This window comes from Epinephelus moara, chromosome 4 (genome assembly GCF_006386435.1).
Source record: "Epinephelus moara isolate mb chromosome 4, YSFRI_EMoa_1.0, whole genome shotgun sequence".
NCBI classification, from domain to species: domain Eukaryota; kingdom Metazoa; phylum Chordata; class Actinopteri; order Perciformes; family Serranidae; genus Epinephelus; species Epinephelus moara.
Genome location: NC_065509.1, coordinates 18571148 through 18590731, shown reverse-complemented (window position 1 = coordinate 18590731; position 19584 = coordinate 18571148). Strand labels below are relative to the sequence as shown.

The 19584-nt window shown below is 41.0% G+C and overlaps 3 protein-coding genes across 6 annotated transcripts; all 3 read left to right on the top strand.

The window, feature by feature from the left end:
* Nucleotides 1-73: 73 nt before the first annotated feature.
* On the top strand, nt 74-4304 carry prps1b (phosphoribosyl pyrophosphate synthetase 1B). 2 transcript variants are annotated; one of them, XM_050042047.1, is made up of 7 exons: nt 74-385; nt 801-990; nt 1739-1837; nt 2088-2212; nt 2405-2578; nt 2744-2903; nt 3162-4304. In XM_050042047.1, the coding sequence occupies exons 1-7, from the start codon at nt 264-266 to the stop codon at nt 3252-3254; spliced, it is 963 nt and encodes a 320-aa protein (XP_049898004.1). In that variant the 5' UTR covers nt 74-263; the 3' UTR covers nt 3255-4304. The 2 variants fall into 2 exon arrangements, with proteins under 2 accessions (XP_049898004.1, XP_049898005.1); XM_050042048.1 differs by having other exon boundaries at nt 75-385; nt 801-984.
* A 145-nt stretch (nt 4305-4449) lies between these two features.
* Nucleotides 4450-8334, top strand: LOC126388780 (solute carrier family 25 member 53-like). The gene is made up of 2 exons (XM_050042049.1): nt 4450-5917; nt 6101-8334. The coding sequence occupies exon 2, from the start codon at nt 6108-6110 to the stop codon at nt 6987-6989; it is 882 nt and encodes a 293-aa protein (XP_049898006.1). The 5' UTR covers nt 4450-5917; nt 6101-6107; the 3' UTR covers nt 6990-8334.
* A 210-nt stretch (nt 8335-8544) lies between these two features.
* On the top strand, nt 8545-18501 carry tmsb1 (thymosin beta 1). Of its 3 annotated transcripts, XM_050041998.1 has the most exons (9): nt 8546-8703; nt 9244-9355; nt 12082-12113; nt 12559-12661; nt 14451-14482; nt 15203-15305; nt 16089-16120; nt 16431-16533; nt 18008-18501. In XM_050041998.1, exons 2-9 carry the CDS (start codon nt 9256-9258, stop codon nt 18046-18048), a joined length of 546 nt encoding a protein of 181 aa, XP_049897955.1. In that variant the 5' UTR covers nt 8546-8703; nt 9244-9255; the 3' UTR covers nt 18049-18501. The 3 variants fall into 3 exon arrangements, with proteins under 3 accessions (XP_049897957.1, XP_049897955.1, XP_049897956.1); XM_050042000.1 differs by lacking the exons at nt 12082-12113; nt 12559-12661 and having other exon boundaries at nt 8545-8703; XM_050041999.1 differs by lacking the exons at nt 8546-8703; nt 12082-12113.
* Nucleotides 18502-19584: the final 1083 nt, after the last annotated feature.

The following is a 19584-nucleotide window of genomic DNA, read 5'->3' as shown; positions in this document are numbered from 1 at the left end:
TCTGAGCTCCTCTTCCCGGAATGACGTCAGCGCGGCGAAACGTAAGTGAATACGTGCGCGCCGTCACGGGAGGAAGAGCCGCATGCGTGCTGTGTGGGACATAATGGTGGATAGGTAGGGAACACAGTATAGCTAGAGAAGAGTTGCTCATCAACTGTTGACCAATTCCCAGTGGTTGTCGTGGACATTTCGACTCTCCTGACTCGTCAGCAGCTCGCTGCCGCTGCCACCTCGGAATAAACGACGCCCTGGACCACAACAAAATGCCGAATATCAAAATATTCAGCGGTAGCTCACATCCGGACCTGTCTCAGAAAATAGCTGACCGCCTGGGTCTCGAGCTGGGGAAGGTTGTTACGAAGAAATTTAGCAACCAAGAAACATGGTGAGTTTGCTGTTGTGGCGACTTTAAATGAGCTCATGGTCAGAGGTGTACCTGATTTGGCAAATATTATAGCCAAGAGACATGTTACGTTATTTAGTTAGAAACGTGGTGTCACGGTGAAATTTGCCGCGCAGTGTTGTTAGGAACTTGTAGTCCACGCATGGCTGAGAACTCATGCTAACTAACAACCTGGCTGGTCACCCTGAGCAGCAAGGCCACCTCAGCTGCCCCAACTGTACACATATAACGTCACATATCGTATTGAGACTGCAGTTTCTGACTCGACATGCTGCTTGTGTCTCCAGTTTAACCCGTGTCCACATCACACGCCATTGTTTACTCTTTCTCATGTGTCACCATGGTGTTTTAAATGGCACTAAGTGCTGTTTGTCCTGTCATCTCTGTCCCCTGCCAGTGTGGAGATAGGGGAGAGTGTACGTGGGGAAGATGTCTACATCGTGCAGAGTGGCTGTGGGGAGATCAATGACAATTTGATGGAGCTGCTGATCATGATCAACGCCTGCAAGATTGCCTCTGCCTCCAGGGTCACGGCTGTCATCCCCTGCTTCCCCTACGCCCGGCAGGACAAGAAGGACAAGGTGGGGGTGAGGGATATCTGTCTAATTACTTCTGTCATGCCATTTGCAGTCCCAACATCATGACAAGAAGCCTGCAGCCATGTCCATCAGTAACCACTCAACAAGGCATATTTGCTTTCCTTTTTTTTTTTTGGTTTGTTTTCCTTTCCCTTGTTCTGTATGCTTTGCTGAACCAACTGCACTTCCCAACTCCTTTGTTTTTAGCTCATAGCTATTTGCTATGTACCTTTTATTTACTCTCATTAAACATTTAAGTGACATTGCATCATTTGCATGAGTGGAATGTTTTACAATTTTTACTGCTGAATCTAAACTTGAATTATTGTAATGTAAGACTAGATAGCCAGTGTTTTGTTAAGTTGTTAAGTTAGTTATATAGTGATCAGTGTATTTTTCCTATATTAAAACCCATATTGCAGTGGAGCCTAACATGTTCACTCTGAGCTAATTTGACTGTTGTAGCTGAGCGAAATGAGATCTGAACGCTTCTATATGCTTAGTCATCCTATGTACATACTGGTGCTTTATGCACATCACCCATTGTAGTATACTTAAAATATTTACAGTATCAAATGTCAAGCTGAAATATATTTGTATTATTAACTTTGAGGTCTAGAGTCTAAAATATTGTAACATTTGTGTGGTGTAATTTTACCTAATAGCTAAGATCTCAGTTGAGAGATATTTTTAGCAACAAGCCATGCTTGCCAGTTCACTTATTCCATGTGACTGAAGAGATCTATTTTCACTGCAGAGCCGCGCTCCTATCTCTGCCAAGTTGGTGGCCAACATGTTGTCGGTGTCAGGCGCTGACCATATCATCACTATGGACTTGCATGCCTCTCAGATACAGGTGAGCAACACAAAAGCAGACCTGAACAGAAGTGCGTCTTATTCACTACCCTGTCATTAATCTGCCCCCTGGGTAGTACTTTTACCTACATTGCAAACCTGATTTTCATAAACTTAAGTTTATATCAACAACAGAGGACAAAGGTCAACCAAGGACAGAGAGAAATATGAGCCTTGTATTTGTTTTTCTAGTAGGCAGTACATGTTATGCTCCTGTAACTCCAGTCCATATATCTTTTATCTTTTCCCAGGGTTTCTTTGATATCCCCGTCGATAACTTGTATGCAGAGCCAGCTGTGCTGAAATGGATCAAGGAGAACATCCCTGAGTGGAAAAACTGTACTATTGTCTCACCTGACGCAGGAGGAGCTAAGAGGTATGCCAGTGCCACTTGCCATACTGTTTGTGATCTACCCTTGAACATCTCCTCTGGAATTTACTTAAGATTAAATTTGTTTGCTTTCCTTATCTCTCACAAGGCCTTGATTTGACGTGTGCATGTACAGCTTTATACACTTTGGCATGCACACCGGCTCTAACTCCTTAACATTACACTTTCCCTTTGCAGGGTCACTTCAATAGCAGACAGGTTGAATGTGGACTTTGCCCTTATTCACAAGGAGAGGAAAAAGGCAAACGAGGTGGACCGCATGGTTCTTGTCGGCGATGTGACGGATCGGGTCGCCATTCTAGTGGATGACATGGCTGACACATGCGGCACAATCTGTCATGCCGCTGACAAGTAAGCCCCTTTATTCCCCTATAGTGATAGCTCCTGCTTTCAATGGTCCTGATGTCAAACTAACCTAGATAGAGATCATTATTGAATTTCATTTAGAGACCTGTGTTCCAGGATGTATCCAGTCATAGTGATTTGTAATGGATTATACTGTGTCTCTCCCCCTAGACTCATTTCTGCAGGTGCCACCAAGGTGTACGCCATCCTAACCCATGGCATCTTCTCTGGCCCAGCCATCTCGCGCATCAACAATGCCTGCTTTGAAGCTGTGGTGGTCACCAATACAATCCCTCAGGAGGAGAAGATGAAGCATTGTCCCAAAATACAGGTCAGAATACAGCATTTAATGGAACTACAACTAATATTTTCCATTATTTCATTTCATTTTTAATGTCAAAAAAGGCACTTCTTCAAAGCCCAAAGTGAGTAGTAAAACATAAGACTAAATAAAAACTATCTGTATTTAAAGTAATATGCAACAACTCATTTCTTTAAAAAAAATGGTATTTTTGCTTGATAAATTACTTGCAAATAGTCATCATCCAGTCTAGTTATATTTACTACATCCCATCCTCTGTCCCTCCAGGTTATTGACATCTCCATGATCCTCGCAGAGGCCATCCGTAGAACTCACAACGGCGAGTCTGTGTCATACCTGTTCAGCCACGTCCCCTTGTAACAAATGGTGTTTACCATCTCCCGTGTGCTGTTACACCAAATAAGAGAAGAGGGAAATCCCCCATCCAAACACAACCATTAGCAAAGATGTTCTGCTAACTAACCGTGAAAAAAAAAAAAAAAGAAGAAGAATGAACTGTCATGTCTGTTACTAATGCTGACCCCACTCATTTGACTCCCTTCCTCCTCGAGCAGTGTCCCGTCATGTCTGGGCACCAAAGCAATCGCAAGCTACCAATTTAGGCCAGCGTATTTATTGTACTTGGATAAATAAGTGTTTATCCACTGTGAACTTGTCTCCCCTTACATACCATGTCGGTACAGAGTTTCTCCTGACCATTCCACCTCCGCAGGAGTCATTGAAATCTGTTGTCAAAGAGCTTATATAAATATCCCTGGCAGGTTCCAGTGGTCAGGAGAAGCATCTGCCATATGAAGCTGTTACAGTGCTTTTTGTTACAATGAACGAGTGTAGTATTTCATGTTGCTCCTGTGTCCTCTGCTGTTTGAAAGATTATTATAATTAATGAAGTGAATGTGTATTGAACTAGTTTACAGTGCCACTGAAGCTCCACTCAACCAGGAGTGCCTCAACAGTCTGAAATGGAATGACTTCTTCCTCCAGTCTTCTCCTTTCCCGCCCCGCTGTTATCTAGCTGCGTTTATTTCCTCGCTGGATGAAGAACTTTGACGTGTCTTATCAGGCTGTAAAAGATGTTCTGGATTGTTTCTTTCAACTCTTGAGGTGCCCTCCATTGAGTGGGGTTTGCCCAGTGTCCAGGGTTTACCCTTTGAGGTTCAGAGATGAAGGTGTTTCTATAGAGAAGCTGTGGGGTTTTTAGTTTGGGGTCTCTGCAGGCTGGAGCTTCCTTCAGAAATGTTCACCTGCAATTTTATTGTTTTTCATTTTGCTCTTTTATTTTGTATGTCTGGAGGAAGGATTTGTCATTTATGTGCATATTCCAAACCTGTGTGTTTACTCAGTAGAGTGAATGCACTAGTTATCTGAGGATGTGTTCTTAATAAAATTAAATATGCGTAAAATCTTAAACCTGGCAGTTTGGGTTTGTTTTATTGGTATTTATGCATCATACCATCAATTTCAACGTTATCATTTTCTTGGCAATCAGTAAGAGTATCCTCAGTGTATACCTCTGATCTGTGCTATATCTGTCTTTAGGTATAACTCGTAATAAAAATACGAATGGGTCTAGCGGGACATCTACCTTCATGATATTGTAAATTTCATTTTTAATGCCTCCCCAGAAGCCATGAATTATTGGGCAGTCCCAAAAGATATGCGCATGATCCCAATTTTTTCCCCTATTTCTCCGACACACTGCCAATGAAGTTTCTTTCATATATGACGAGATGATGAGGGGAGTATTAAATTATCTGATTTTTATTTTCCAGTCAGCTCTTTCCATAATTGACTATTGATTCCTTGATGACACTTTGCTCACAGATCTTCCCATACATTATCTTCAGTTGTAGTATTTAATTCAAATTCCCATTTTTTCAAGATTTGCCAGGTACTTTGTGAACATTTAACCATTTTTATTTATTATTAATTAATTAACAAGGACGATGCACAATACATGTATTGTAGTGTGTAAAGCCTCATTTGTAGTTTAGTTTAGTTTATTGGATTAGTTGACAGGGACCATGTACAGAACAGGTTCTATATCAGGATTAGCTGAATAGCTAATTTGCATCTGTGGTCCCTGGGCAGGAAGTTAAAAGGACAATAAAACACATACTAAACATTACAAACAATATCAAAAACAAAACAACAGCAACAACAACATTACAGAGTAAAACATTGTACAAAATACATAATACATTTGGTGTTCAATATACAAAGATCAATGATCGCATGATTGATTCTCTTTTAAACATGTCTCTTGACCCTTGGAGAAGGCCAATGACATAATGTCCTCCATATATATGTATACATGACATACGTGCTACAACCACAAGTCTATATTTTAAAGGATTCAGTGTTACCAGAATTTAATTCCTGGTAGTGTGGACAAGCCTTCATAACTGCATTTAGACTTAAAATTTTTTTTACAGGCATTACAATACATCAGTGAAATTTAAAGTATGAAAAATCAAAATATATTCATGTATTTATCAGACCTGTGACGTCAGTAGTTCAAAACGCAAAGAAACTAAAAATTCCTGCATGTCATTAGGATAAAAACTGCAGTAGCATATTCTGAAAAATGCCTGATATGTCTTCTTTTTTCTTCTTTTTCCCACGTTGAATGCACCCCTGTTCAAGTAAACACATTGATTGATAGGCAAAACAACCAATCACCAACCTCGTGACGTAAGACCATCTTGACCAATAGTTATTCTAGAAGAGGCGGGCCTATTACGGACACCGGCAGATTAATGCCTAGTGCGCCGTGTCATCTTGGTACCGTTACACATTGTCGGACCGGTTTTGGTATTTTATTCGGGTGGAAACGAGAGAAACGTGTTGCCATCGTTACAGGACCAATTTCCGGTAGTAGCTGTCTGCACGTGCAGTGTTGGAGATGGACAATAGACGCCTGTGCTGCCTTTAACTTCCAACAATGAACGGAGGAAAATCAAAGTAGACACTACGGGTTAAATATATCTTGCTGTGTCTTTTTTCTAGTGACAGCTGACTAGGTATGTAAAATTAATCTGATTTTGCATTTTATTTCTGATTACAAACTATAATTCATATATTTTATTCGTGAATTATTAAGTGCAAATGATTTGCTGTGGTTTTCTGTCCTAACTGTCAGTATCAGTATGACTGCCTTGCATCAGGACTACACTGAAGTGATTTGTGATTCAATTTTTACTCAGCTCAAGGATGGCAGGAAGTCCTGACCATAAACAAGATGAAGAGGGCCTCAGGGACACAGTGGTGCATTTTCACAGCTACTTGCATGGAGGGACCTCCAGCTTGCTATCCACCCTCCCCACCCTCATCGTCTTCCCTGTGTACAAAATTGTGTTCCGTCAACAAATCCACAACACCCCAGTTCACCAGGCAGTGGGACAACTCTATAAAGAGGGACCTGTAAAGCTGTACAGGGGCGTGGCACCACCGTTACTGATGAGGACCCTCAATGGCACGCTGCTCTTTGGCCTTCAGGATACCCTCCTCCACCAGCTCTCCCTGTCGACCCAAAATGTCCTCTCCACCTCTGCCCTGCCTGCTCTGGCTGGGTTCGGTGCAGGTATGGTAGAAGCTGTGGTTTTCACCCCCTTCGAGCGTGTCCAGAATGTGTTGCAAAACGGCCAAAACGACCGCCATCTACCCACCCTGAAGAGCGTTCTTGTCAGGCTGAAGGCCCAGACCCCAGCCCTGGGCTTCTACAGAGCCCTGCTGCCCATCACAGCCCGCAATTCTCTCGGCAGCTCCCTTTACTTTGGCCTGAAGGGGCCGGTGTGTGCTGTCGTGGAGGGACAGGGCCTGTCTCCGGTGGTTTCCTCCTTCATCTCAGGGACGCTGACCTCCATGGCAATCAGCTTGACTCTTTACCCTCTGTCTGTGCTAGTGGCAAACATGCAGGCGCAGGTGGGAGGGGAGGCGAAGGGGGTAATGGCTTGTTGGAGGATGCTGTGGGAATCTCGGCAGCGGAGTGTGGCTCTGTTGTACAGAGGAGGTTCTCTGGTTATTCTGAGATCCTGCATTACATGGGGTATCGCCACAGCTATCTATGACAGGCAGCAGAAACGTTCAGGGTGAAGGGACGCGGTTAAAAAATGTTGGTTTGATTGTATGTATTATCTATCATCCAGAAAGCCGTGCAACTATTTTACACTGATTTTTGTTTAAGTGTATTTTTCCCACTTGTGTTGTAGCCTACTCCTTATCACAGCTAACTCTCACTGATTTCCTGGTGAGTTAACAGCCAATCATGTGCGTCGCAGTGCACAAGGAAGTTGAAGGCACCACTGCAAGGACTTGAACTTCCGTCTCTGCAGTGGTGGGCGAGTATTTATCATGAACCAAAGTTACATATAACAATAATAGAAATATGGTGCTGAATCACAGGTGCCTTGTATTTTTACTGTCTTGAAGGAGAACTTCTCCATTTTAACTCATTAAAATCAGTTTACTCATCATAAGACACACTACTTATGCTATGAAAACAGTATAATGTCCTCTGTAGCTCTGGAGTAGCTTTGCTTTTTTTTCCAAGTATGTTAGGGCATTTCTGCTTTTATGTACATGTAGAAAGAGGAAATGAAAGCAAAGAAATGGGCCATGATGACTTCCAAAAAAGGTCACCAGCCGGACTCAAACAAGGGAAGTTGGATAATGTGATCAGCAACTTAGATCCCTCAGCCATTAGGAAGTTCTCCGAACTCTGATGTTCCTGTCAGGGTTATCTCAGTTTGGAGATTATAACTTGTAACAGAAACCCCGTGTTAAAATTGGGGGTGTTGATTTTAACCAGCCAGGCAGGATCTAACAAAACTGGTGTCAATATGAAAAAAATATCCATAATTTTAGGGTTGGACCCATATGAGGTATTAAAGGTCAGCCTCTGCTTGATCTTGATCTGTCTTTTGGAGGTCCCCCAACGAAAGTGCCGTGGAATTTCCTTTCAGGTACATAAGGGAGATGGATGCATGTTCAAGGGGAATTGTCAAGACATTATTTTATTATTGGATGATATAGATATTTCACATGAAGCAAAGGACTAGAACAAGTAAGACAGATCACAGTGGTCCTGGGCAAGCATCTGTCTGCCAGGTGGGACCTTTCTGTGTGGAGCTTTGCATGTTCTCCCTATGTCTGCGTAGATATGCAGGATACATTAGCCAGAAACTAATATGCTATGTAGCACTGTACTACCCATCCAGGATGAGTAAGTCAGTAGATGGAATAGATAAATTTGTTAAATTCACAATGTAGCCCATTAAATGAAACTGTAACTGTTTGACTGTGAAAGAAAAATGTCAGGTGACTGTCTGTAACCTCAACATATGCCTGTGAAATAAACACAGAATAACACTATGTAATAAATATTGCTGAATACAGGCTTATTTCCCTCAAAGTGCATTAATAAATTGATATTACTGGTCATCAATTCAAGTGGTTTCTATGATGTGTCTGCTGTTTCCCTATGGTTTGAATTGTTGTCATTCCATGTCATACCATAACTAGCCCACCAGATGGCACTGTGGTAAAACTTAAAAGGTGAAATCATCCACATCCTCTATGTGCATTCTTCCACTGGGAGGGGGGGCAGCTGTGCCAAACGGGCAGCGTGTAATATTTCAGGGAAGTCCGGAATCAAGTGTGTCCAATCAAAATTCTTTCCCATGAACTTTGGGAGCCAATGAGAGCCAGAGCACAAGGGCGTGTTGTCTCTACTTAAACCGTTGTTTGCTTTGAACGTTTTACACGAACGCATTTTACCTGCGAAGGACACAACGCACCTCTGCACCAGGTAAAACTTATTCTCAACTCCGCTCTTTAACAGTTTGTGCCTTGAAAAAGGCGACTTATTATTGGAATATAATGCAAACGTCATCATCAGTGTTGAGTGATTGTTTTTATGTCTAAAAAAAATGCGTGTGGCCGTTATTCGACGTTTCTGGTCTAGGCCATGAACTTTCCACTTAAGTCCGACCACTGTTGGGTTGATTACACTTTATGTTATGTGGTGTGTAGAGATGGGCTGTCTAAAAGCGCTGCATTCCTCTGTCCTGTATGTTTGTGTGTAGTTCATGTGACTCTTACATAACTCCAGAGTTCAACCCAGTCCAAGCTTTTTCCTGGCTGAGGTGGGGCTTGGTTTGTATACCTGCAGACAACATACTGAGTGATGTCATGTTAATGGATGCTTTTTGGATTGTGTGTGTGTACTTTGTCGTCCATGTTAACATTTTTTCATGCCCTGTTGATGGGTAAAAAAAAAAAAAAAAGTGTTTGTATGTGAATCTTTTTTTTTTTTTTTTGCTCACCCTCTCCCACTTTACTCCATTAGAAATCTCCCAAAATGTGCGACAAGGCAGCAGTCAAGGGGGTGGAGGACTTTGACAAGGGAACGCTGAAGAAGATTGAAACTAAAGAGAAAAACCCCCTTCCAGATGTTGACAGTAAGTGTTTGAGTATGCTCTCGGTACAAAATCTATGCACCATGTGCCCTTGATCCAGCTCCTTGCGCGGCATAGTTCAACTGCTCCCTGCCTGTCATTAAGAAAGGCAATTGCAAACACTGTGTTACTGATTAACCACCTGTACACCCAGCTACCTGAGAGCTCATACTTGTTCTGCTTAATGCCAACCTGTTGAGTGGGAAGACATAACCCCACCCCCTTTTGTGTAATAAAAGACCTCTGTCTTTTTATTTTTATTCTTTATATATAATTCAATTTTTTTATTGTCGGGTGGACAAGATGGTTCTAGCTGTCAAATGAGACATCAATCGTGACTAATAAAAATAATACAAACAGGATAATAGAGATCAATACAAGAGGGGGTACAGCACCAGTTTCAATCCAACAGAAAACAGTCAAAGTAATACAATCAAATTTGGATAAATAAACACATTTAAACTGACTGAAAATAATAGATATACATAAACTCTTCAGATTGGTCCTTTAGCACAGTTAGTCATCCTAGTCAGCGCTGATTCATAAGAGGCTGTTTTTATCAAGTAGTTGATACATTCTTTTACCTCTGGAAGCTTGGTTGACTTCCAATACCTGAGTATAGTTCTAGCAGCTGTAGTGAATTCATCCCTTGACACATTATGCACTTGTGATCTGTCCCCCAGTAAACACAGTCTGGGAGACACTGGCAATGTCTTCCCTAGCCATTTACTCATGTGTCTAAGAATTTTACTCCAAAAGGGCAGAATAAGTGGACAATCCCAAATACAGTGTGGAAAGAAAAAAGTGCCAGTTTCTTCCTGGTATTCCCAACATAAATTATTAGATGATAAACCCATCCTATGCCGCCTGGCTGGTGTCCAATAGTATCTGTGTTTTATTGTATACTTGGTGAATTTACGTTTGGATTCCCTGACATATTTAGCACTGTCAGACCACTGTCTTTAATCATCTCTTTTTTTATTAAGCTTTATGCTTTGTAGAGCTGTGGGAGGGCTCTAAGTTGGATAGCGCAATGAATTAGAGGCCCAGGTGATACGGTGAACAGGAAATAAAGCCTCGCCTCAGATCAGATCCGGTGTGCCATGAAACAGCAGGAAGGGGGGAGTTAATGTCAAAGTGTGGCAAAATCATCCAGTCCTTCCACAAGCTGAGAGGCTTCCTGTTGTTCAACTCCTGCTCTTTGTCAGTCTGACCACAGGTACCCTCAGTATTAGCACTGAAGCAGGTATCTCTGCTGGTGCATGTCGGCTTTAATCGCATTCTCTCTCAGGATGTTGATGATATTTTGCAGTTGAAGGAGGAATCTGTGTTGTGTTAATTTAAAGCAAAAATTTTGACTTTTTTTGTTTTTGTTTTGTTTTTTGGTGTGTCGCATTTGTTGTCATAGACTAGCCAGAAAACTGTGCAGGCTAAATTTGAAACAATGTTGTAGCGCTGCTTGGATGGATGTATTCTGTGGCGGCCTGTCATTGCATTGTGCCAGCAAAGGGGCTAAAATTAGCATATCCGCTCCATCACTGCTAAATGGAGCCAATCAGAGCTGGAGTCAGTAAATATCCGTAAACACTGCAGAGTCTTTTGACCTGGGCGTGGATGCTGATTGTAACCTTTTCCACTAAAGACAAAAGCCAGATGTAACTTAGGATACATAATGCTGCATTACTCTACTTGAGATACTGTTAAACTATGTTTTAGCATTTAACTTTGTCCTGTAAATATCACTATTCTGTAAAAGTTATAACAGACAAGCTTGCATTACATCACCCACCAGCGGGAGGATTTATTGGTCCGGTGCAGCACAGTGCGTTCCAGTAGTTGTAGGTTAGCTAACTCTTGAGCAAACGGACATGCCACAGCCCCTTTCCTTTGTTTTCTCTGATCATGTAGCTCCAGTGTTAAAAGTACTTGCATGTTTTTACTGCATAGACAGCCCAGCTTTATGAGAAGACCATCTTACTAGCGTTGAATTATTTCTTTAACTAAATAAAGTTCCTACTAAAGTGTAATCATTTTACTGATCTCATATCTTTGTTCTTTTCAAAGTTTATTTTCTTCTGTGCCACACCCTGACAAATTCAAGGCTACAGTTACTTTTATGGCTTCATGTAGTAGTAGTAGTTAATGGGCACTGTTTTACACATAAAGCTGACTTGTCATAACGAGTATACAGCCTGTGAAAACCACTCTGTAGTGTCTACTGTGGCTCCGAAGGGAGGTGTCCTAATCTGATGATGTCAGAGTGATGTCATCACAGTTATCAGGTTACACTTGAAGACTACACATTTTCACAGAAGGCCTGTGTCACAAACTGGGAATGTGGAGTTTAAATGATGTGGGTGTTTATCAAGCAGACATTTATAAAATATGCCACTGAGTTGCATTTTGGGGAATGTAGGGTGTAGTGTTTTTGGAGCCACTATAGCTTTGATCTTGACAGTTCATTTTTTACTGTGTCTGTTGTAACATTCCCAATGTTGTGGATGTGCAGTGCTGAATTACTAGAGCACCTCTTAAATTATTTGCACTCCAGATTAAGATTATAATTATTTTAGGGTGTGTACATCAGAGTTGGGGTTTCAAACTGATTAATAAAGAGGATGGTGTTTAAACACAGTCCTGACAACAATATAGGACTAATCTTTGATTGCCAGTCTCAGTTATACATTCATCACTTCATCTTTGTCTCTGTCTCTCTTGTAATCACACAGCAATTACAGAAGAGAAGAGAGCCATAGTGGAGGAAAGTACCGACAAAACATCTCTCATAACTGCTTTCTTTCAGTCCTGCTCTTCCTCCTATTAGGAATCCTGCCTATCATCTCGGCCTCTGCCTCTGTTTTCTGTGAACCTGTGCAGAAAACATGGTCATCTTGATTCAATCTTATATCTTCTGGGAAACTTATGTGCTCATCAAACCTTTTTCACATGCAGACGCTCTTTCCCCTCATAACTGAAGTATTTCCTTTTCCAGCTATGCTCTTAACTTCCCTGCAGTTTGCTTGATTTGTTTATCTGTATGGGATTGTACTGCAGACAACATCTTGAGGGGTAAAATGATAATGGGATCATGCCTTCATGATTTTGCCTGCATTCTTTGAACATTTTCCCATGTACTGTTGATACTCAAAATCTGTGTTTTGATTTAAATAATAACTTCTGCTCTCTCTCCTACTTAATACCATTAGAAATGTTGCAAGGATCAGATCAATCAAGGGGTGGCAACTTTTAAAGAGGAAACCCTGCACAAGGTTGACACGCAGGAAAAAAACACTCTTCCAACTGTTGAGGGTAGGTGTTCAAGAATAATATAATAAAGTCTAGTATGTATGTAAACGGCATACACCAGAATAATATTGTGATTCAGTAAAGATACTTAGCCTTGTCTGTTCAAATAAAGCAACATAATAGCAATATTCTTGAGTGTTTAACATATTAACACTACAGTATGATAGCACAACTCTATTGTTCATTATTCTCATAATGTATGTACACTTGACACAACATTTCACCTCATTTTCAGAGCTCATATTTTGCTACATTGCAAAATAAGTCTAATCATGAGCAAAAACAAGACCATAAATTTAAATAACCCAAGCGCACAGCACTCTGCGGTTATCAGAATTTATTATGGCATAAGTTCCAAGGGTTTATTGTGGCAAACTCACCATTATTTGCATGACTTTTTTTTTTTTTTTTAATATATAATCCTTTATTTGTAAACACAACTATTTTTTTTTTTAATCATGGGCCGCCACTTAGGTAGGTCTGTAGTACAGTGCAGTATAGTACAGAATATAAGATAGTATGAGTTGAAATGTAATGATAATAAACATTACATAGTATATTACAGTAGTAGGGGTTGACCAATATCTTTTTCCACTATTATAATCAGGTCTGCCTTTGTCGCATTTAATTTGGCAGTATTTTCATGTGTCTCTTGCAAGTTTGTATTTACTTGTATTTCACAGATAAGAAACAATAAATTGTGAAGACAGTAAAACCTCCTCAAAATAGCATTTTAAGTCTTGTGTGTGATTTATCCTTCAGGGATTTATACTTCGGGATTTATCCTGTCTACATATGAGCAGAGGAAATCTCCGCTCGTCGCTAGGCTAATTTATACAATGTAAAATGCCATATGGCTGGCGCTAATAACGTTAGCATGTTGTATTTGCTTGGAAAACGTGCTTAGTATAACACAGTTGTTTTGTCTGTGAATCTTGTGAGTTGTAATGGAGCCACATTGAGTGCCGTTACCTTTGTTAAATGTTGCTGTTGTCCCTGGTTTCATATGAGAAGAGGAAAAGATCGCTAGACGCTAGGCTAATTTATACAATGTAAAATGCCATAGACTTGTGCTAATAATGTTAGCATGTTGTATTGGTGGGGGAAATGTATCCAGATAAAGACAAGTGTTTTGTCAGTTCTGCGATTTATAGTGAAACCAATTTGCGTACTTGTGTTTGAAATTGTCCCCATTAAGCCATACTTAATGTGTATTTTAAATCAACTAAACTTTACAGCACTTATCACAGTCCTCCACCGCCGACTAGTGTTTTGGAGGTGTAACTGCAGAGTGACACAGACACAACATGCAGGTCCCTACAGCCCTACCAGAGTAGGGCCCTATACCTCTAAAATTATTTGCACTCCTGTCAGTGCACACCTTATTATTATTATTATTATTATTATTATTATGATGATGATGATGATGATGATGATGATGATGATGATATAGAGAGAAACTGAGAGAAGAGAAACCTGTCCGTCGACTGGCAGTTCTGGCATGTTATTAGTAACAAAGCCAAAATCACAAGTGGAACCATCTGTCGCACCAGCTGTTACATAGTCAAATCTTACTTGCTGGCTTGCAGATGTGACACAGCTGCTTTAGAGTGTAATTGTTATGTGGTGTGTACATCAGAGTTGTGATTGATTTCTAAATGATGATAGTGTTTTGTTTTCTTGTCCTGACAACAATTCAGGACTAATCTTTGTTGACTGTTGATGAATCTTCCTCAACTTATAGATCGATCACCTCATCTTTGTCTCTGTCTGTCTCTCTTGTGATCAACAGTAATACAAGAAGAGAAGAAAGCCATTGAAGAGGTAAGTACCTGAAACACCACTGCCATTATTCTTCCCTTTCAGCCCTGCCCTCTTACCCGTTTATCCTCCAGTTAGGTATTCTGTCAATCATCTCTGCCTCTGTTTTCCATAAATTTCTCCACAGCTGTAGTGTTACAAGCAGAAACCGTTCAGAAAACATAGTCTTGCTTAGATCTTACATCTACTGGAGAAATGTTACATCCTTATCAAACTTTTTCCCCATGCACAAGCATTCCCCGCAAAACTGGAGTATTTTCCATACACTTCCCTGGTGCTTGCTTCTTTGGCCCTTGTGTGCATTTCATATTTTCCTAGTCTCTCCAATGACCACACATAAATGCAGATCAGTTCTCAAGTACAGCATGTTTCCTTTCTGATCCCTGTATGCACTTTTGTGGAACTGAAACCCCTGTAAATAACAGTGTAACATGACACCACTTTGGAGCTGTTTGTTCATTATGAGCAGGCAGGTCATGAAGTAGGTACTTGTTGACTGGCTTACAGAACTCCAGAGTTAAGCCCAGTACTGTCTTTTTTTTTAACTGAGGCTGGGCTTGGGTTTTTACTGCAGACATCTTGAGTAATGAAATGATAATGGGATCATGCGTTCATGCTTTCTTATTGATTCTTTTATCATTTTCTCATGCCCTGTTGAAAGTCAAAATCTGTGTTTTGATTTGAACCATCATTTCTGCTCTCTCTTCCACTTTTCTCCATTAGAAAGCGTGCAGAGACTCACTCAATCAGGAGGTGGAGAAATGTTCCCAGAAAAAGCTAAAGAAGACTTGCACGAAAGAAAAAAACATAGTTCCAACTCAGGAGGGTAGGTGTTTAAGAGAAGTGTGCTCTCAAAAATCTGCCCTGATCCAGGTTTCTTCAGCTTATGGTTCTGTGTAGTTCAACACCTCCCTGCCAATCATTATGAAAGGTAACTGCTGCCAGAACTCACCCAACTACCAGAGAGCTCCTCCGTGTTCTGCCTCATGCTAACACACTATTGAAAAGTGCCAAACCTGCAGTTCCTCGAATGGCCACTTGAGGCTGGCTCAAGAAGCAACTCGATCCCCATAGACCTCCATATTAAAATGCCTAACTTTACAGCATGAGCAAACATGTTTACAGCCTGGTACCAAAAAAGGTGTTGGTCTGTACAGCTAATTTCCTCATGACAACTTTACGAGGCTGGATTTTTATATAACTCACACATTTATATTCTATTAAGGCTTAAAATTCTGCATAATTACGTGCGTGGCTGCTTTGAGTGACAGGCTGTCCACAGCTCAAACCTCTCCAAAAAGCTTAGATGGTAATGGCCAAAATGCCAAATTCAAGGCTTCAGAATGGGAGTCCACAAACCACTGAGTGACTTTTTGGTGGCTTTATCCATTATAAATACGTACTGGGTTTCACTGCTGCTTTAGATTAGAATTGTTCTGTGGTGTGTACATCAGAGTTGGGGTTTTTATTGATAGTATGATTATGTTTAAACACTGTTATATCACTTTATTTTCCTGTCCTGACAACAATATAGGACTAATCTTTAATCCCCAGACTCAGTCATGTATTAATAATCTCTGCATCTGTCTTGTCTGTCTTGTGATCACAGTCATTGAAGAAGAGAAGAAAGCCATTGAAGAGGCAAGTACCTGAAACACGCCAGTCATGATTCCTCTCTTTCAGTCCTGCCCTGGTACCTGCTCTTCCTCTAGTTAGGAATTCTGTCCATCATCTCTGCCTCGGTTTTTTATAGATTTCTCCAACACTGTAGTGTTACAAACAGAAACTGTGCAGAGTCTTATTGAACACTGTTATGTCTGTTATGATAATGGGATCATGCATTCATGCTTTCTTGTTTATTCTTTTTAACATTTTCTCATGCCCTGTTAAAAGTCAAAATCTGTTTTGATTTGAATCATAATTTCTCCTGTCTTCCACTTTTATCCATTAGAAAGCATGCAGAGACTCACTCAATCAGGAGGTGGAGCACTGCAGCAAGGACAAGCTCAAGAAGACTTGCACGAAAGAGTGTAACCATGTTCCAACTCAGGCGGGTAGGTGTTTAAAGGCACTATGTGTAACAATTTCAGTTCTTTGAGACAAATAACTTTAGAAATATGGAATCGCCTTTCGTGTTTTCATTTGTCGGTTTCCGGTTTCCGCCTGCAGGTAGAGTGACGAAAAGCAGCAGCAAGCAGGCTAGTCACAAGTGCCGGTGCATTTGAAAAAAGGCAACGTGACCGGCTAATTCAAAAAACAAGGGTCAACACTGAGGTAGCCTTTCCCAGGTGGAGAGAGCTGCTGAAGGAGAATCACAGCTAACAGCAACTAACAGCTGTTAGCGACCAGCGCCGCTAACAGCTGTTAGTGCTGTTAGCGATGCAGTGTTGGGAGGAGAGGGATGAGGTGTGTGGTTGAGCCACTTGTCAGTTGTCAGAAGACAAGACGTGATTGGTTTGTTTCGATTTACACCCGCCCTAGCAGTCCTACATTGTAAACACAGCCAGCATGGTGAGGAGGGGGTTTGTCAACTCGCGTCGCGTGTGTCTGTGTAGGAGCCTGAATGAATACTCTATGAAGTATCGGATGACATGGTTTCATCAATGTTATCATAGCTTTTTGGTACACAGCAGCTACCGTTGTTGCAATACGCATTTGAAACAGTGAGGCGCTAGAGTGCGCTATCCGTTTGAATGCAATATACGATCTCAACACTGGATGGGAGAAATTCCTACACAGTGCCTGTTGAAGAGAAGTCTGCCCTGATCCAGGTTTCTTCAGCTCGTTGTTCTGTGTAGTTCACCTCCTTCCTGCCAATCATTATGAAAGGCAACTGCTGCCAGAACTCACCCAACTACCAGAGAGCTCCTCCATGTTCTGCCTCATGCTAACACACTATTGAATCATTAAATACCAAGTGGCACCCTCCATGGCTGAGAAAAGAAGCAGACGCAAGTGCCAAAACTGCAGTTCCTCGAATGGCCACTTCAGGCTGGCTCAAGAAGCAAGTCGATCCCCATGACCTCCATGTTAAAATGCCTAACTTTACAGCATAAGCAAACATGTTTAACCTGGTACCAAAAAAGGGTATTCGTCTCAATAGCTAATTTCCTCATTCGTGACAACTTTACGAGGATGAATTTTTAATATAACTTACCCTTTGTCGTTAATTACAGCTTAAGACTACATATAACTAAGGGTGTGGCCACTTTGAGTGACAGGCTGTCTGCAAAGCCTCACCACTGTGTGAGTCAGATTCACCCCCTGCTCCTCCACAGCTCCAACCTCTCCAAAAAGCCAAGATGGTGACATGTAGAACATGCAACACAGCTGCTTTTAGATTAGAATTGTTCTGTGGTGTGTGTGTATATCAGAGTTGGGGTTTGTATTGATAGGATGATGATGTTTAAACACAGTGCTATATCACTTTGTTTTCTTGTCCTGACAACAATACAGGACTCGTCTTTGATCTCCAGCCTCAGTTATACATTGATCACCTCACCTCTGTCTCTGTCTGTGGTCCCACAGAAATTGAACAAGAGAAGAAAGCCATGAAAGAGGGGAAGTAACTGAAACGTACCTGCCATGATCCTCCTCTTTGAGTCCCGCCCTGTTACCTGCTCTTCCTCCAATTTTGGATTCCTGTCCATCACCTCTGCCTCTGCCTGTTTTCTTTGCCGCCATGTTTGATTATTAAAATGGTGTTTGGGCTGATGCTACGGGGAAAGATCTGCCTGTAATCCCAAGTTAAATAATGCATTGGATGTATTTTATTATAGTTTTTCCATGCTGTTTAGAAAGGGGTGAACAGAGCAAGATAATGATTTGACAGGGTCTGTTTTTCTTTAAAACTGAGAAAGAAAGAAAAAATCATTAAATATCGTATTAATGGAAATCCATATATTGCTTTGTTAACAATGCCATAAGTATCCCTGTAAATGTTGCCATTCAGGAAGTATTCTGATAAATAACATAAGAACACATGAGATTTTTTTTTTTAAATAAAAATGGATGTATCAAAAGTTTGCTTTTCATTTGTATGTTTTGTCAAACCGTCTTATAAACCATCTTGTTTTTTAAAGCATATAGAACAGATCTCATAAGGTTGTGTCTAATGTAAGCTGATTAAGTAATTTTCAACCACAAAAATGAAAATAGTTCCATTTAAAGCTACTCTCAAGCTCAGTTATCGCAACATGTTTCCTATTTGTCCTCCCCAGACCTCAGGCCCGGTGTTACATTGCTGCTTATGCGATCAGAAAGGAAGTAAGGGTAATACGAGTACAAGGGCTGGCCTGAAATTTAAGCTGTGCCAGTGGTTTGTATAGCTCTCCATTATTATCAGTTTTATGGCAGAAATATGAAACTGTACTCCAACATAAAACTGAAGAGCATGAGAAAAGAGATTAAATCATTTAAACAAATGATTTGTGAAGTAGTGCGTGGCACTGATTTACCTTTGGGTTTTTAAGTGTCAGAAATCACAAGGGCGAGACGGTGATGCAGTGGCTAGCATAGTCGCCTCACAGCAAGGGAGTTCCTGGTTCAATCCTAGGGTGGGGGGTTTGAACCCTAGGGAGTTTGCATGTTGTCCCTGCATGTTGTCAGCTTGGGTTTTCTCTGGGTTCCTCCCACAAACCAAAGACAAAAGACACTTAATTGTGAGCGTGAATGACTGATAATCTCACAGTGCCCCCAGGGTGTACCCTGCCTCTCGCCCAGTGTCAGCTGGGATGGACTCCAGTCCCCCCACAACCCCCAACAGGATAATCAGTTACAGAAAATGAATGGCTGTTTATACAGCTCTCCATTATGCCAGAAGTATGAATACATAAGAAAAGAGATTAAATCATTTGCATAAATGTGAAGTGTTAACTTAGGGTTTTAAGTATCAGGAGTCACAAGGGTAAAGGTAGACAGTGTGCAAGTGAACGATATGATGCTCCAGTCTTCATAATAAGAAGACAAACCTGTACATAAAGGTACAACAGGCAATAAAATACAGTGGGTAGTATTAGATTTTAAACCCTTTTAATGTGCTTCACTGTCATAAGCAAAAGTCAGCTTATTGTTGTCAGCTCCCCTGTTGCTTGATAATGTTTGGC

What these genes read in the sequence shown, in the direction of transcription:
- LOC126388780 (XM_050042049.1), top strand. Translation starts at nt 6,108, where the DNA reads ATGGCAGGAAGTCCTGACCATAAACAAGATGAAGAGGGCCTCAGGGAC.
- prps1b (XM_050042047.1), top strand. Translation starts at nt 264, where the DNA reads ATGCCGAATATCAAAATATTCAGCGGTAGCTCACATCCGGACCTGTCT. An exon ending in TGCATGCCTCTCAGATACAG is followed by an intron (nt 1,838 to 2,087) that starts GTGAGCAACACA and finishes ATCTTTTCCCAG; the next exon opens with GGTTTCTTTGATATCCCCGT. An exon ending in ATCTGTCATGCCGCTGACAA is followed by an intron (nt 2,579 to 2,743) that starts GTAAGCCCCTTT and finishes CTCTCCCCCTAG; the next exon opens with ACTCATTTCTGCAGGTGCCA.
- tmsb1 (XM_050041998.1), top strand. Translation starts at nt 9,256, where the DNA reads ATGTGCGACAAGGCAGCAGTCAAGGGGGTGGAGGACTTTGACAAGGGA. An exon ending in CCCCCTTCCAGATGTTGACA is followed by an intron (nt 9,356 to 12,081) that starts GTAAGTGTTTGA and finishes GTAATCACACAG; the next exon opens with CAATTACAGAAGAGAAGAGA. An exon ending in CACTCTTCCAACTGTTGAGG is followed by an intron (nt 12,662 to 14,450) that starts GTAGGTGTTCAA and finishes TGTGATCAACAG; the next exon opens with TAATACAAGAAGAGAAGAAA.